We start from the raw sequence: 18,403 nt of genomic DNA, 5'->3' as shown, positions 1-18,403 counted from the left end.
TAAGCGGCACAAGATAGCTTTAATCCCCTGCACTTCTCCTCTCACAGTCGAAGCGGTTGACGGACGGCCCCTTGGCACGGGGCGAATTACTCACATGACGCAAGAGCTACAGATGCGCACAGGACTGTTGCACCGTGAGAATATTCATTTCTATATTCTGCCTGCTCCACACACTCCTGTCATACTGGGACTACCCTGGCTAAGAAGTCATAATCCTCACCTGCAATGGACTACGGGTCAAATTATCCGCTGGGGTGAAGATTGCTTTTCCAAGTGCCTAAGTCCCATTAAACCGCTGCCAGTTCGAAGCATCTCAGAGCTATGTGAAAATTCCGCTCTCTCCAGTCTGCCTGCTGAATATCGCGACCTGGCTGAAGCCTTCAGTAAAGCCAAAGCTACCCAGTTACCTCCTCATCGGGAGTACGACTGTGCCATCGATCTCATCCCAGGTTCCATACCGTCCAGGGGACGCATTTTTCCCCTTTCTCAGGCCGAGACTGAAGCTATGGAGAAATACATAGAGGAAGAACTGGCCAAAGGATTCATTCGTCCTTCCACCTCTCCCATGTCAGCTGGCTTCTTCTTTGTCAAGAAAAAGGATGGCGGGTTACGTCCATGCATCGATTACAGGGCCCTCAATGACTGCACAGTGAAGTTTCGTTATCCCCTACCACTGGTTCCTGCTGCTCTTGAGCTTCTCCGCACAGCGAAATTCTACACCAAACTGGACCTACGCTCAGCCTATAACCTGGTTCGTATTCGAAAGGGAGATGAGTGGAAGACGGCTTTCTCTACAAGCACTGGCCACTACGAATATTTGGTTATGCCCTTTGGCCTTTCTAACAGTCCAGCTGTTTTCCAGTCCTTCATCAACGATGTATTCCGAGACATGCTTCAGCGCTGTGTGGTCGTCTACATCGATGATATATTAGTTTACTCGAATACCTTCGAGGACCATGTACAGCACGTACGAGCCGTGCTCCGAAGACTCATTCAGTTCCAGCTTTACGCCAAGTTTGAAAAGTGTGTTTTCCATCAAACCTCCACTTCTTTCCTGGGCTACGTGATCAGCCCCGAGGGCGTGGCCATGGATGAGGGCAAAGTCAGGGCGGTGGTGGATTGGCCCCAACCTACCACTCTAAAGGAACTGCAGCGCTTCCTGGGGTTCGCTAACTTCTACCGGCGGTTCATTCGGGGATTCAGCTCGGTGGCAGGACCTCTGACAGCACTGGTGCGGAAAGGAACCACTCGGCTCCCCTGGAACGAGAGCGCTACGCAAGCGTTCAACCAACTCAAGCTCCGCTTCACCACAGCTCCGATCCTGCATCATCCCAATCCTGAACTGCCATTCGTGGTCGAAGTAGACGCCTCCAATTCGGGCTTGGGCGCCGTTCTCTCTCAGCGTCAAGGTAACACTGCTAAGTTGTTCCCCTGTGCATTCTACTCCAGGAAGTTAAATTCTGCGGAACGGAATTACGACGTTGGAGACCGTGAGTTACTGGCAATGAAGTCAGCATTTGAAGAGTGGCGGCATTGGCTTGAGGGAGCTTCCCAACCATTTATTGTCTACACTGATCACAAGAATCTTGAGTATCTTCGCACGGCTAAAAGATTGAACCCACGCCAGGCCAGGTGGTCTTTGTTCTTCTCGCGTTTCCAGTTCACTGTAACCTACCGCCCTGGGTCAAAGAATACTAAGGCAGATTCCCTATCCCGTCAGTACGACTCTGAGGTTACCAGTCAAGCTCCTGAGAACATTCTCTGTCCCGATCTGGTCCTTGGTCCCATTCAGTGGGACATCGAAACTGAACTAGAGCAAGCCAACACCAACGCTGAAATTCCGTCCGATTGTCCTCCCGAGAAGATATACGTGCCTGAGGCACTCCGTGAAGAGGTGTTGAAACACGTTCATGCTCTGCCCAGCTCCGGTCACCCAGGTATCACTGCCACCGTTCATCTCCTCCAGAACCGCTACTGGTGGCCCACGCTACTCCAAGACACGACAAAATTCATTCAGCAATGCCAAAACTGCAATACACAGAAGTCATCACGTCTCTTACCTGCCGGCCTCCTTCAGCCCTTACCAGTACCTCAACGCCCATGGTCACACATAGCGATTGACTTCGTCACGGATCTGCCACCCTCTGATGGTCACACGACTATTCTCACTGTAGTAGATCGCTTCTCCAAAGCCTGTCGACTGATTCCCCTTCCCAAGCTGCCTACCGCTTTGCAAACCGCTGAACACCTCTGTAATCTGGTCTTTCGGTTCTATGGTCTACCTGATGATATTGTTTCCGACAGAGGACCACAGTTTACCTCTCGTGTCTGGGCAGCCTTCTTTCGGATGCTACAAGTGAACGTCAGCCTCACGTCTGGGTACCATCCTCAGGCCAATGGCCAAGCTGAACGGCTGAATCAGGAGATTATCCGTTTCCTGCGGTCATACTGTCACCTTCATCAGGAGGATTGGAGCCGGTATCTCATGTGGGCCGAATATGCTCAGAATTCTATTAGCAAACACTCCACGGGTCTCACCCCTTTCAAGTGCATTCTGGGTTTCCAACCACCCTTGTTCCCCTGGTCCGGCGAGCCGTCAAATGTACCTGCTGTGGATGACTGGCTGAAACGCAGTGAGGAAACTTGGAACCTGGCTCACACTCACCTTCTACGTGCGGTCAACCGCAGTAAGAGGCAGGCTGATCGCCACCGTCGCTCCGGTCCCGTATATCAACCCGGCCAGTGGGTGTGGCTTTCCACCCGGGACCTCCGGCTCAATCTGCCATGTAAGAAACTCAGTCCCAAGTATATGGGTCCCTACAAGATAATTCGTCAAATCACTCCAGTGTCCTTCCGCCTCGCTCTGCCCAGTCATCTCCGCATCGCTCCCACGTTCCACGTCTCACTGTTGAAACCGGCCACTGCTCCCTCTGAAACCAGGAATGTGGAGTCTGAAGGTCTTGCTTCTCAACCCATCCTTGTAGAGGGCGAAGAAGTGTACCGCGTGCGCCATCTGCTGGACTCTAGACGTCGTGGGGGGCATTTGCAGTATCTTGTGGACTGGGAGGGCTTTGGCCCTGAGGAACGTTCCTGGGTGAACTCAAATGACATTCTGGATCCCCTTCTAGTTCAAGACTTCCATCGTGAACACCCTGACAAGCCTGCTCCCCGCCCCCGTGGCAGACCCCGCCGCCGTCAGTGTTCTCGCGCCAGGAGTCGCTCCCAGGGGGGAGGCTCTGTTACGGCGTCTAGTGAGATCCCCAGTACTCGGTCTCGAGTGCCTGCCTGTGACCTGACTCTGATACTCGCCGCCTGCCCCGAACTTCTGCCTGTCACTGACCTGCATGCTTGCTGCCAGCCCCGAACTCACGCCTGGTTTACATCGACTCAGCCTGCCGCCTTTACTACTGTTTTGAGTTCCTTCACTACTACTTTTACGTTATTAATAAATTGTTGCACATGGATCTGTCTCCGCCTTCTGAGTCTCAACAAGATGTTTACATCGGCTTATGCAGAGATTTGAGAATCTGTGTCTATAACCTTTGATTCTGATCAAGGAGAGTCTTCAGGTGAGACGCATAAAGCCTTTCATTACCTTAAGTAACCATAAAATACTTAAAGTAACATAGTTAAAGTTTTTAATGTAATATGAAGTTCTTGTTCTTATTATTCAAATCCTAATAGTCTTTGTTGGACATATGTCCATATTGTCTCTCCCTATGGAGGATCCCTTTACCACTCTACAGATAAGCCATTGTCGGGAAAATTCGTTTCGCGTTCCTACCCCGAAGGGACAAAATAAAATAAAATTCTTTATCAAAATTTATAAGGAAAGACAAGTACTTTGTTTAGGCTTGGCTTGTAGGGAATTCCAAACCTGCGTACATATATTCAAACGCACATAACTATAGAACCCATTCTAAATGCGCATGTGAACGCCATCAGCGTTTCTCACAGGTTCGCGTTTAAAGTCTGTGTAGAGGGAATGGTGTCGTCTTAGCGGCCCCTAATTTAACAACAAATGATCGTTGCGACGGAAGCAAATCAATCAAAACTAACTTTAGCTGGAAAATAACTTTATTAAAGAACCGCTATAAAGCCAAAACAATCTCTGTTACCTTAAATTATACGCTTATCTCTGTAAAGCTGCTTTGAAACAATCTACATTGTTAAAAGCGCTATATAAATGAAGATGACTTGACTTGACTTGATATATGGTTTGATTATAATTGTCTGTGTAAATGAATGTCCAGTATAAAGAGTTCTGTTACAACCTGCCTCAATACCAGAATAACATCAGATGAGGAGGGTTTTCTAGAAATAGCAAACATGGACATCAATTTACATTGTTTGAATTTATTCTGTTATTGATTAATGATTTTAAACTGTTTAATTAAACATTTAAAGAAAATGTAAAATAAAAATAAAAATAAATAAATAGGAAACATTCTATTTTAAAGGCAATAACAAACAAATATTGCATGCTATAGCCAGGGTGGGAATTATGTAATTTTAGGGGCAAGGCCATTTGGCCTCCACCTTTTCTTTTTTTTTTAGGGGCACCAAGGCCATATGACAGGGCACAAAGTCCATTGAGTACAATTCGATGGTTTTCCCATTCAGATGGATACCATAACATCCTAATTTGGAATAAGATTATGACTTTTTTAATAAAAAAATAAAAAAACATTTTTTAATGAGAGAGAGAGAGCGCCATTACATCCAGAAGGTATACACCCTCACACAACAATAGAAACAACATAAATGCCAATAAAAGCATTCAGAAAAACCACAAATGCCAATAAAAGCATTCAGAAACAACACAAATGCCAATAAAAGCATTCAAAATATTCATTCAGTCCTCTATATCATGTGAGTGTGTGAGAGAGAACCATTTCATCCAGAAGGTATACACAATAGAAACAACATAAATGGCAATAAAATATATAAATATTTCTCCAAATCTGCACACTTTTGAGCTAAAAGCCGTGAGGGACGTTGTTTTGTGAATCGCTTTCATGACGACAGCACAGGAGTTTTTTATGAATGTGAGCGTCTGACGCTCATAATTCATATTAAAGTATCGACTCATTTTTGCATTTCATAACTCCTGATACAAATTAAGACCTGTCAATATAAATTTCTCAGAATACAATAGTGGTCAAATACTGAAACGTGAGTCTTATATCTTTTTAATGATGTATAGTTTGTCAAGGTAATAACATTAAATCTTAAAGTAACTTTGAACTATTAAAAAAAAAAACGCTTCAGTGTGCCGACGCACTGGCAATGGTTAACAGGTTAAGACATAACGTTACCTCTGGAACCTTGCTGTGGCGAGGGGGGCGTGGTTCAGCGAGGTCTGCGACAGGAGAGAGAGCGGGGAGAGAAGCAGCGGTAAGTGGGTTTAATACGAAATGATTGACATCTGTGTCTCGTTGCAGTAATTGGCGTGGGGAGACTGCATTTAAGGAGAGCTCTCACAAGCCATTTGGGGGAGAGAAGGACTGAGCACTTGTGGGACTCGGGAAAGAAAGCGGACTGAGAAACCTGTGGACTGAGAATACAGAACTGCTTGTTGCTGTAACATTGTATTGAGTTTGTGAGCGCATGTGGCGCGATTGTTATGTACGACTTGAGTTTATTATTAAAATACCCACGAGTCTCAGTCAGCCGACCCTGGTCTCCTTCCTTCTCACACACGAACTAAGGGATCTTCATTACACTTGCTTAGGGCCCTTTTCTGAAAAGGGCACTTATCTACTAGCAAATATATTTTTAGTAAAAACTGACTTACTGCGTCCCTTGAGAAAATACAACAAACCAGCACAACTAAAACACTGTGGCATAACATTATTGCAATCCATAACATCAGCAGCAGCAGATCAGAATATTAAGAATATATATTGCTCTTCTTAGTAAGACACTTGTCACTGTAGGGATTGAACTTGATACTCACCGTATCATAAATCTATCCAGACGCATGCACTTAGCAGCAGACTCCTGTAATAGTTTGTAATTTTTGTCGCAAATTCTTTTTAAGCTTGGCATTTCTGGAAAAGACGTGCGACAGTATTAGCGACCCATCATTTAAAAGTGTCTAGCTGCAGCTAGCATAAGTTTAATGTAGCACTAACGTCAGCGAGACATTGATTACAAATAGTTCTAAATAGTCCTACCAAATAGTGCTTCTTAAACATAGATGTTCAGTTCAACGTAACACCACATACGTCCGTCATGTAGGCTATAATATCAATAGGGCTTAGCAGGAAAAATACTAGCTAACGTTACATTCACAGCCTCAGGTAGTAAACTAAATGCTAAATGGTGATGCAGCCGCCAACCTTTTTCCCCCTGAGGAGATGTTTGTTGTCCTAAGTAGCTAGCAGCTAGCTTGCTAGTTCAGCATGCAAAAATGGCAAATACCGGTAATACTAAGTGTTACGTTCAGTCAAATCCTACCACATTAATCAGTCAGTTACTTATCATATCAAACCGGCTTAGCTCGTTTGCTAATGCTTACCTGAGTGTCGTTCTTCTGTTCAGTTACTTATAATGCAGCGTTTTGCATGGCGTCCCCACTGCGTATAGCAACGCAATACGAAGTGGCCGTTCGAAAGGGAACTACTCGGTTACTATCGCAACCTCAGTTCCCTAAGACTAGGGAACGAGTATTGTGTAGCCGGCCGCAATATAGTAACCTGGCAAGTTGTCGCTTCAGTCGTTAAACCTGCTAAAATGGCATTTTTCGGGGACTAATATCATAGACGGTAAAAGAATAATATAGGCTAAGGCCGCGCCCCCTTGGCAGGCTCTGATGTGTCGTGATGCTAGCTCATTGGCGTACACATCAGAGGCACCCACGCCATTGGATGTGCAGTTGCCGCAGCACAGCCACTGAGTGAGCCAGACACTGTGCAGCTGCAAAATGCGTTTACATTATAGGCTTCAGTAAATCGAGGAAAAGAAGTTTCCCCTTCTCCTGCAACATCTGTATCCACGTAAAAATGCGTTGAAACTTTAATTAAACTAGAGATATTTCAATTGGGTGATTATAATTTAATGTTTTGTGAGGTCTTTTTTATTTTTGTGCTTATTATTTTGCGGTTAAATTAGTAATTATGCAGGATCGAAAAAAAATGCGACATTTTGTTGATTTTGCGTTGTATTCAGCGATCGCGGAATCGCGAAAAACTGGAGGGACTGACTGTTGGTGCTGACGTTACATGCTTCTTGCACTGCTGTTTTGAGGCGTGAGATCATCGTTGTGATTGTGACACTGCACCTGCGCGAATCCACAAACTAATTGAAGTTCAAAGACTACTTGGGTGGCTCGCTGTAATTCAAAGCAAGCCCACTATGCCGCACTGGCGCTTTATACATGGAACTTGGACAGGGCCAGGGCACACAGGCTACTGTGGCCGTACAATGATTTTTTTTTCACGGGGCATGAAGGCCAAAGTGTAGGGCAACGGCAGCCATGGCCGCGTGGCTGCGGTATAATTCCCACCCTGGCTATAGCCACAATTAACAATTTGTAGTTTATAATGGCATTTATTGCATTTATTTTTGTGGGTCCAGTAGAACATTGTCCAGTCGTTTTCCAACCCTTTCCGTCTGCTCAGACATGATATTTCTGTTGCTTATAGACATAAAATGATGCAAAAATGTTAACATGAATGGGGAAAGTGACCTGCAAACATCGTAAACAATCGTTTGGAAAAGCAGCAGGAAATTCTGTCATTTTGGGCCTCAATAATCAGAAAAACTACGTCCTGAATACAATTTTTTTTTGTATGTGATACATCAAATTAAACTAGGGAACCTGCAAGTTTTGTCATTTTAACATTAATTTTCATAATCCCAAATCAACTTATAAACCAGAAGTATAATGATCTTTTTGTTTTTTAAACTCAATGTTTTTAAAACTCAATTTGTTTTCTTTTTGTTTTTTAAATTATTTTATTGTCCTGTAAATTCTTCATATTTTTACCACCAGGTTGTGAGTTTTATTCTAACACACCAGATGTAATATTTTACTGTATAAATTAACTGGGTGAGGATTCTCTGATGCAGGAGATTGTCTCGGTTACGTATGTAACCCTCGTTCCCCGAAGGAGGGAGCGGAGACGTAGTCGACGTGTCGACTGAGTGGGGTCACGCTAGGGAGCCTGTCATCTTCGAGTATTGTAAAAACGAGCCAATGGACATTAGCGTGCGTGAATCGCCCCGCCCCACAGCGCAGGTATAAATACGGAAGTGGATGCACACACCAGTTGTTTTTCGCTGAGGAGCCGAGTGGAACCCAGTCAGCGTTGCTACAGCAATAGTAGCTGGGGGACTACAAGGATCCCAATCAGTCAACACGTCGACTACATCGAACGTGCCCGACTGAAAGGGAACGTCTCGGTAACGTATGTAAACCTCGTTCCCTGAAGAACATACGTAACCGAGACGTTCCCTTTCAGTCAGGCACGTTCGATGTAGTCGACATGTTGACTGATTGGGATCCTACTAAGTCGCCACTAGTGCTGCCATCTTCCAGTGCCTAGACAAAAGCCTCCAGATCTTCCGCACTTGCAAATATGACAGGGTTTAGGCCAGAAAAGTCACTGCTGTTCCACAGGACCACTGGGAAAGCAACCTTTTGTTGAAAGGTCTACGCTGCGGAAGCCACATCCTGCCCGAAGGAGGTAACATGTGGAGAACACATATGGATTGAGTGAACTTAGCTGGCAGTACAACACATGGCATGTCACTGAGGTGGCTCCAGCCAATAACAGGGAGGAGACGGAACCGGTCAGTGACGGCAGAGCAGGCTCTGCCCAGGGAAGACACCCCGTGGAAGGATACACATATGGGATCACAACATATGGACCCTACCTTACACAAGTTACACAAGCATACAAGTGATAGGTCTAGTATTGGACACTCCGCCACGTCCAACACCGACAGGGTGAGGCGGAACTCAACAGGGTTCGGAAGAGGGAACTCAACTGGAGCAAGAGGCGCAATTATCCAGTCCATAGGAGGGGAATGGCGCAGCAAGCCGACACTACAAACCGGGCTAAGGTGAGGCTGGCTTTGTGAGAAGGGAGCCCATGGAAGCAACCGGCTTGACACATAGTCTAATTTCTTAGCGAATGTGCTGGTGTCACCCAGCCCCCAACTCCTAATCTGTCAGCGAGTCACTCATGTCAACACCCAGGAAGGAGCTTCACTCTCTTTATGGAGGAGCTCACTACCCAGGTGGGCACAGTGCACCTTGGGATTTCACCAAGATGTTGGCCACACTAATTTATGTTAGTAGGCCAACCTCTGCATGGAAACCGCCTTCCCTTCAGTTGGTTTCCGCAACAGACAAGAGCTGGAGAGGTCCTGAGACTTTGCATTCTGTCCACACTAGCGGGAGGAACAGAGAAAAGTCAGGGCTAGATCTGCCTCCTCCAGGGCAACGCTTGCAGGCTCACCACCTGGTCCCGTTTTAAGGGAGAGGTAGGAACCTTGGGCACAATCCAGGCCGGGGTCTCAATTAATGAGAGTACGATTCGTTGACCGAAAATTTCTCGATAGAGTAAGCAAGTAGGAGAACTGTTTCTTTAAAAACAGACTTTTAACTCAACTACCTGTAGTACTCAGGGGAGGTCTCAGAGTGCAGTAGCACTAGAGATAGGTCCCAAAAAGGTATAGAGGGGGTGCAAGAAAGATTTAATCTCCTTGCACTGTCAGGAACCCAACGATCAAGTCGTTCTTCCTATATCTCAACTGCCTCAATCAAATGTCTCAATCAAACATCATTTTGAGGGTCGAGTGGAGCAGCCATACTCCGACCCATTTTCTGCAGGAAGGAAGCACAGAAGTGATCGAACACTCTCCACTGAGAAGAACACCAACAACAAACAGGTTCTACTACAGATCGAAAGCAAGCCTCATTCTTTTTAGAAGGAGCTCTCGCAGAAGTAATAGTATCTAAGCTCTTTCAGAGGTAGTTGGCTGAACCACCATAACAGAACCTGGATTTCTCCGGTTTGGTGTGGGTGCCAAAGGAGCCCCATCCCTGAGAAGTCTCAGAGGAATGAGTCAGGAAGGCTGTCTAGGGAACGAGCTCCTAGTTGGGCCATTACGGGGCAAATAAAGAACCTGCTCCTCTTACCTGACTTAACACAGTGATGTGCAAGAGGGCTCACTGGGGATTTAACGCACTTTGCATAGACCCTGGCATCAGCTGTGAGCCAGGGTCTCTGTGTTTAAGGGAGTAAACAACTATCAAGGAAACAAATCAGAGCGGCAACAGATGTAACTGTGCGGCCCAAAAGATATCCGGACAGCTGGAACGCCTGGAGATGGAGTCTCCACTCTCTTTGGCAACAGGCTGTCGTGAGGCCACCTGGGCGGCACGATTGAGCAGTAGTCCAGTCATTTTAAAGGGGGGGTGAAATGCTATTTCATGCATACTGAGTTTTTTACACTGTTAAAGAGTTGGATTCCCATGCTAAACATGGACAAAGTTTCAAAAATTAAATTGTACGTTTGAAGGAGTATTTCTGTGCCAAAAATTGTCCTTCCGGTTTGTCACAAGTTTCGGAAAGTTTTTTTCGAGTATGGGTCTGTGTCACGTAAGATGGGGCGGAATTTCCTTATATGGGTCCTAAGGGCACTTCTCCGCGGGCGCGCGCGCACTCGTAGACCAGACAGAGAGAGAGAGAGAGAGAGAGAGAGAGAGAGAGAGAGAGAGAGAAAGCAGTACGTTACCTCATCAAAGCGCTCTGGTCAGCTCACCAAAGAAGTGTGTTTTTGGTTGCCAGGCCAAGACAACCCTGCACAGATTCCTAAAGAACCCAGCGTTAAGGGAACAGTGGATGCAGATTGTTTTTCCGGGGCAAAAACGGAGTTGTGCAAGACTGTTTGTTCCGATGATTGTTTTATAAACAAAGCCCAGATCGACGGATTTGCAGATCGTCTAATGCTTAAGGATCGAGCAGTCGCAATGATAAAGGTTCGCAGTCGCTGGCGGTGAGTAAGAAACTGCTTCAAATGTCTCTCTGTGTTGTTGTTAGCTCGGTTAGCACAGCTATAGCACACCACCCACACGGCACGCCTTTTTTCCGGAAAAACACGGTACAGCCTATCTGTCTTTTATAAATATAATAAAACTAAAGACTTTTTGGAGATATGAAGGATGCAATACTACTCTATAGGTACTCAAGATTAACAGGAGATTGAGTGAAAATGAGCATTTCACCCCCCCTTTAAGCCAAAATGGGGGTCAACCTTGAACAAATTGCAACAGAAGCAAACACAACTGATTTTGTATCCTCAATATGTCCCGAGTAAGGGAAAAAAAGTCCTGAAGAAACCCATTAGGGGAAAGTTTAGAAAAAGACCCAAATATAGCCTATTCATATGCCTATTCATTTTTTTTTCTCACGTGAATAGGGTAAAATTTTTAATCTTTAGATATCATCATGAAATTTACTGAGTTGATTACTTACATCAAGACAAACAAAAAATGTATTACACGTTTTTTGAAATTGTTTGTTAACATGGACAAATGGTGCATAATCTAATTACATATGTGCTAATTTGCATAAATACCACAACAGATCTAAACAATAGGTATAGTCAGGTGAAAATGACTTGTTGAATCTTGTTGACATATAACAGTAAAATACTTAATATTAAGGTCTGAATGGAACCCATTTAGGCTACCCATGAGCATTAAAACAGAGTCAGGAAGAAGTACTTCAGAAAACAGCCTTTATTCATTATTATTGCAGAGATGAGGTTTGGGGCTGGGTCCGTGGGACTGTTTCTGGGGATTCACTTTTTATTTTGCCTACCTTTTGTCTTCTTCATTCTCCTTACCATTGTCTCCTGTTCTTCCCTCAGACTCGTCCCCCAGAAACAGTCCCACGGATCCAGCCCCAAACCCAATCTCTTAAAAATTAATAAAGGCTGGTTTCTAAAGTGCTTCTTCCTGCCTCTATGTATTAATGCTCACGTGTAGCCTAAATGGGTTCCATTCAGACCTTAATATTAAGTATTTTACTGTTATATGTATGAGCAACGAGCAACGGTCGCTGTACTGGGCAATGCATCTTGCTGAGCAGCGACATCAAGCACGAAACCTGATACAACTCGAGGAAATTGAATGCCAATGCAGTGTGAAGTAAGCCCTCCTTACTGCATGCCCGTTATACATGGCCCCTGAGCTAGTGTTTAATAGACACTTGTTTTAGGAGCGATTAGCCTGGAGAAACAAAAGGTCTGAACACTGCTGAGAGTTTTGCAGCATACCAGGTGTTGTTAACACACAGAGCGTGCTGCTCTGTCACGGCCACCTAGGAACTTGGTCATGAAGTCAGTGCTGAAGTGGTCATCATATGGAGGAAAACGTTTATATGTGGCTGCGTCTCACATATGCCCCAGGAGCCTCAGAAGTTTATTCAGTGGGATCCTTTCTCACCTCTAAGCACCGACCGGACACATTTCAATTGAAAAACGTGTAAACCAAGTTTATCCCCATAATGGAAAAAAGCTCCTCAGTCTGTAGACGAGTACTCCTTTCCAGTTGACCTGAAACCCAACTGGCTATGGAGCACTCGAAGGGAGGGACTTGTACAGAGACTTCGACCCCTCAACACAAGACACAGGATGACCCGTGTTTGTGGAGGAGTGGATATGTCCTTCAGGACACGTGTCCTTCAGGCCCCACGCTGCAGACCATTCATAGGGATGGGCATTAGTAATGCATACTGTGTTTTAACTTGAACGGAGGCTTAGAAAAAGAGCCCAAATCAAGCACACAGATCCCTAATGGTCTAACTCACTATAGTTAGGGTACAATGAGTACAATGAAGAGCAGGCCTCACTTAAAAGCTTATTTTCATATCAGCTGGAGGAACGGCTCAATCGCAACCTTCGCCAGTAGGAACTGACGACTGCACACACGGCAACACAATTCGGAACACAGATGTGTAACAAACAGCACTGCACATGGGCGGGTGCCGGAAGAACTGAATCGTCTAGCCGAGTGTGATGACGAACCGGCTGAGTCGGTCGGGAGCACCTTTCAGTGCTACAACGGACCAACACAGGGGGCCCAAGGTATCAGAGACATACTCAGAGGAAGGCTGGAGCTTTAGCGGTAGCAGGGGGAGCGTCCTCAGTGACGTGCAGGTGGCGGAGCTACCACCAGCAGTGGGGTGATGGCAGCAGCAGGCCGCTGGGGCAGGATATGTCGGACCTCCTCCATCTGCTTCTGAGCAGCAGTTGGGCGCAGTTCTCTGCCGCATCGCCCGAACAACCCAACCTGGGAAATTGGGGAGTACAGAAACCAAACCTTGTCTGCATCCACCATATCAACCAGGCTGAGCCAACTATGACGCTTCACCAGGGTGGACATCGCTGGACCGATCGTGCAGTCTGCAACGCTTGTGCTCTGGAGAGACAAGTCAGTTGCAGTGCGGAGCTCACTCATGAGCACATGGTCTAGACTACCCTCGTGCATCTCCATGAGTTTTTTGGCCTGGTAGACCTGTAACAACACCATGGCATGCAGAGAGAAAGCAGCTTCCACGCAAACTCTATAAGCTCCATCCGTAAGAACAGACGAAAACTCACAGGCCTGCCAGGGGAAACGAGGCTCCTCTGAGCCATGTCCATTACAGACAGGCCAGCGCGCTCAACAAAGGAATCCATTGGTATCGGTGTGATGGAATCGTGAGGAGTCCACGGGGAATGGTTACCGGGCAGAACCTCCATCACTATCCTACAATTACCCAAATCAGAAATGAGAAACAATGAGAACACAAACTATCCACAAAAGCTGCTTCAGCGTGCTGTGATGCAAGAATTGTGACCGTCACAGGAGGACAGGGTACGACCGCATCCAGAAACGCATGGGCAGAAAGACAACTTGAAAATGATGCAAACGCAACCGTGTTGCTCTTTCAGGAAATAAATGCTCTCACCAGTGCCGGAGTGCACAGGGGAATAACACTGACAGGGATGGTGCAGCCTGTACCAGTGAAGCACTTACTCTCTTCGCCCTCAACCAGCCGTCAGACAAACAAACACAAACAGAGATTTGCTTTGCTGTTAAAACAGCAGTTGAGAGTTTAGAAAGCTTGCGATCACCGCTGTCATGTGCTGTAAACACCAGCACCGGGAAAGACTTCCTGAAGAAGCACAGACACACTCGCTCGTTGGAATACAACACACTCTTCAGAGACATCGACATGAAGACCGATCGGCTCCAAAGCGAAAGACAACTGGTGCATGCATCCACTTCCGAATTTATACCCCCGCTGCGGGGCGGGGCGTGTGATGCGATTCAAACACGCCAATGTCCATTGGCTCATTTTTACAATACTCGAAGATGACAGGATCCCTAGTGTGATCCCAATCAGTCGACACGTCAACTACGTTGAACGTGCCCGACAGAAAGGGAACCAAGATTATCTGACATCTGGAAAAACCAAACTCTCTTCCTCACAGTGGTCAGCTCTGGTTTATGTGTTGCTGACACCAGAGCAGAAGATGGATGTTTTTGATCTAAAACAGTTTATTGGAGCACAGAATACAGCAGATGAAGTTCTTCAGAAGCTGCTGCCTGTGGTTAAAGAATCCAGTTCAGTTCAGTAAGTCACAGACAACAATCATTACACTGATAAAAGATGATCACATTAATGAGTTTAGCATGTGCTTTCGTACCTAAGCAAAACTGTAAAGAAATTCATATATAACATATAATTTATATCAGTGTTTCCTGAATTGAGAAACTGAAGAGTGTCATTGTTCTCTACAGGTTGAATGATTGTGGTGTTACAGATGAAGGTTGTGCTGCTCTGACTTTAGCTCTGAGATCAAACCCCTCACACCTGAGAAAACTGGATCTGTCATGGAATAAAGTAGGAGATTCAGGAGTCAAGCAGCTTTCTGATCTACTGCAGGATCCTCACTGTAAACTGGAGATACTGTGGTAAGATTTTTATAAAAGTCTCAACGTTGTCTGTTTTTCTTCTGTGGTGAATAATGAATGATATACAAAAATAATATATACAAAAATGTTTACAATTAAGTAAAGGATGTTTAATCTTCATTAGATTCTTTCAAAAGCTTCTGAGGCAATTTTACTTTTGATAGTTTTTGATAGTTATAAATATGATTGGATGATGTGAAGTGGTGACGAATGCTTTCATAAACAAATCTGTTGAGGAGAAAGGAAATGAGAAATTCATATATATAATTTCATTCATATCAGTGTTTCCTGAAATGAGAGAAAGAAGAATGTCATTGTTCTCTACAGGTTGAGGGATTGTGGTGTTACAGATGAAGGTTGTGCTGCTCTGACCTCAGCTCTGAGATCAAACCCCTCAAACCTGAGAGAACTGGATCTGTCATGGAATAAAGTAGGAGATTTTGGAGTTAAGCAGGTCTCTGATCTACTGAAGGATCCTCTCTGTAAACTGGAAAAACTGTGGTAATATTTTATAAAAGTCTTAACATTGTCTTTTTTTCTCCAGTGGTGAATAATAAATTATATAAAAAATAATATATATAAAAAAAGTTTACAATCAAGTAACTAAAAAGGATGTTTAATCTTCATTAGATTATTTCTAAAGTTTCTGAGGCAATTTTATTTTTGATAGTTTTTGATAGTTATAAACATGATTGGATGATGTGAAGAGGTGACAACTGCTATTTGTCACATACAAATCTGTTGAGGCGAAAGGAAATTCATATATATCATATCATTTATATCAGTGTTTCCTGAACTGAGAGACTGAAGAGTGTCATTGTTCTCTACAGGTTGAGTAATTGTGGTGTTAGGGATGAAGGTTGTGCTGCTCTGGCTTTAGCTCTGAGATCAAACCCCTCACACCTGAGAGAACTGCATCTGACTGAAAATAAAATAGACTCAGGTGTGAAGCTGCTGCAAACCCTACTCCACTCTCCACATTATAAACTGAAGACACTTGAGTGAGTGGTGATTATTAAAACTGTTCAAATTTTAATTGCAAGTTAATTTTGTTTCTTCTTAGTTTATTTTCCTTGTGATGGTGAATTGCACACTATAAACATGTTTAATAAGTGTTTGATTCATTATTTTTTATAATAGTTCATGGTAACAATTAAGTATCTTCAAGTTTCTTTTTATTTCAAAACAATTAAATATTTTGCTTTTATCATCGTCTTTATATCCCTAAATGATTATAATATGATGTAATATTATAATCTCTCACTTAATCATCTAAGAAGTTTCTTTTAGTTTTTCTAAAGTGGATAATGCAATAATGTCACGCACATTTGACTGTCTGTGTTTTACTTACAGGTTTGAGATGTTAGTCAGGGCTTCTCTGATTCATACACTGCTCGTTCGTTGGCCAGAGGAGAACTGAGGGACTGTGTCTGGTTTCTGCCAAGGTTTTCTTCTCCATTCTGTCACTGATGGAGTTTGAGTTCCTGCCACTGTTGCCTCTGGCTTTCTTAGTTGGAGACACTTAATATTCAACAATATTATTGATCTGCCTGCTTTGACATCATTTTATGAGAACTGAACTGAGCTGGACGATGACATCACTGTTTTCTCCAGAGAGGCTGCATAAAAATTACAACAGAAATGAATCAACACTGAACTTACTTAAGCTGGACTCTATTTTCTTCTAGATCTGCTGTACAGCCGAAACAAACTTTGTTTTTCTCAGCTTTTTTCTCAAAATGTTACTGTTTTTATGAAACTTAACCACATTCAACTGTTGATAAAAGAAAGAAAAGCATGAATCTTGAATAATGAATTTTTTTTAAAGGCAGAGAGTCTGTTCTTTCTTTTGATATATTTTATATTCAGATATTCATACAATAAAATATTATGGGGGCCATGAAAGTTTTGTGAAAATGATCAAAAACACTGGCAGGGAAATAGTTAATCTTTCAGTCGTGACGTTCAACTGATTCAAATAAAATCTGCTGAAGTTTCAGTGTGTGTATGAAGGAACAGCTGTGTGTGTAAGAATATGTCTGTCAGTGTCTGTAATTCAGCTTCCTTCAGTTTGGAATTCAAATTATAATTCTGCATATAATAATTCCAGTCAGATAACAAAACGATTCATGCAATCAAGATATTTCCACTATAAACACACTGATGTATGCTGAACAAACCCACTGTGACGGAAACAACATCCCAGATGATTCCTTTCAGTTGTTAAATCTGATTTGAGAAGAATGACTGACCAGACCAGAAACTGCGCCGACTGATCTGAGAACAGATATCAGATTCTTTAACTTTTGAATATGTTTTAAGTATAGATATTTTATACTTTTGGTATTTATAGAAGGGTATATCATGTTGTGATTGATTGTGTATTTTAAAGCACTTTGGTTCAAATCCTGTTGTTTTTAAAAGTGCTCTATAAATAATAGAGTTGAGATCTCTTCTGAAACTCTAGATCACTTTTCAATCTTTCAGATCCACGGAGCCCCAAAATATGATCTTCCTCCTGTGGTAACTATATAATTTAATGTATAAAGACCAAATTAATGTGAAAAATTAATACTATAAATATGTGTATAATATAATTAGGAAATTATTTAGTTTCTATTATGTTACATCTTCGCATTATTTGACTGTAAGGTTAAGGTTATACCTGCCACCGGTAACCATGTAACCCGGTGCCACCTACCTCATGCAGAGAAGGTAAACTGTCACACTGAACAACATCTACAGTGTCTGATGGACAGATTCTCCCAGGCCTGCAAAGACTTCAGTCTAACCATCAACCTGAAGAAGACCAACGTGCTGGGCCAAGATGTGGACACACCACCTGTCATCACCATCGACAACTACGAACTTGAAGAGGTCCACCAGTTCACTTACCTTGGTTCCACCATCAGCGACAACCTGCCCTTAGATGCCAAAATCAACGAACGCATTGGAAAGTCCGCAACAACCCTAGGACGACTGACCACTCACATCTGGGAGAACCCCAAGCTGACTCAAACTCAAACCAAGATGGCAGTGTACAAAGCCTGCATAGTCAGCACCCTCATGTACGGGAGTGAATCCTGGAAAACATATGCCAAGCAAGAGCAGAAGCTGAACAGTTACCACATGCGATGTCTCCGCCGCATCCTTGGCAAAGTGCCCAACGCCCAGGTTCTTGCCCGTGCCGGCCTCCCCACCATGTAGACACTGCTCAGACAACGCAGACTGTGCTGGCTTGCCCAGGTGCGGCGTATGGAAGACGGACGGATCCCCAAGGACATCCTCTATGGTGAACTCGCATCCAGCAGGCAAAAGACCCCGAGTTCACCCCCAACTGAGATATAAAGATGTCTGCAAGCGCGACATGAAAGCCCTGGACATCAACACAGAGATCTGGGAGGACACTGCAGCTAACCG

At 44.1% G+C, this 18,403-nt stretch overlaps 1 protein-coding gene across 1 annotated transcript; it reads left to right on the top strand.

Moving 5' to 3' along the window:
• The first annotated feature begins 3,492 nt into the window (after positions 1-3,492).
• LOC311093988 (ribonuclease inhibitor-like) lies at positions 3,493-16,938 on the top strand. The gene is made up of 6 exons (XM_084131712.1): positions 3,493-3,569; positions 14,500-14,642; positions 14,810-14,983; positions 15,311-15,484; positions 15,814-15,984; positions 16,337-16,938. The coding sequence occupies exons 2-6, from the start codon at positions 14,542-14,544 to the stop codon at positions 16,401-16,403; spliced, it is 687 nt and encodes a 228-aa protein (XP_083987838.1). The 5' UTR covers positions 3,493-3,569; positions 14,500-14,541; the 3' UTR covers positions 16,404-16,938.
• Positions 16,939-18,403: the final 1,465 nt, after the last annotated feature.

Source organism: Abramis brama, assembly GCF_963993115.1.
Source record: "Abramis brama genome assembly, chromosome: 12".
NCBI lineage: Eukaryota > Metazoa > Chordata > Actinopteri > Cypriniformes > Leuciscidae > Abramis > Abramis brama.
Note: the sequence above shows the minus strand (reverse complement) of the source record. Positions and strands in the feature narration are given on the sequence as shown.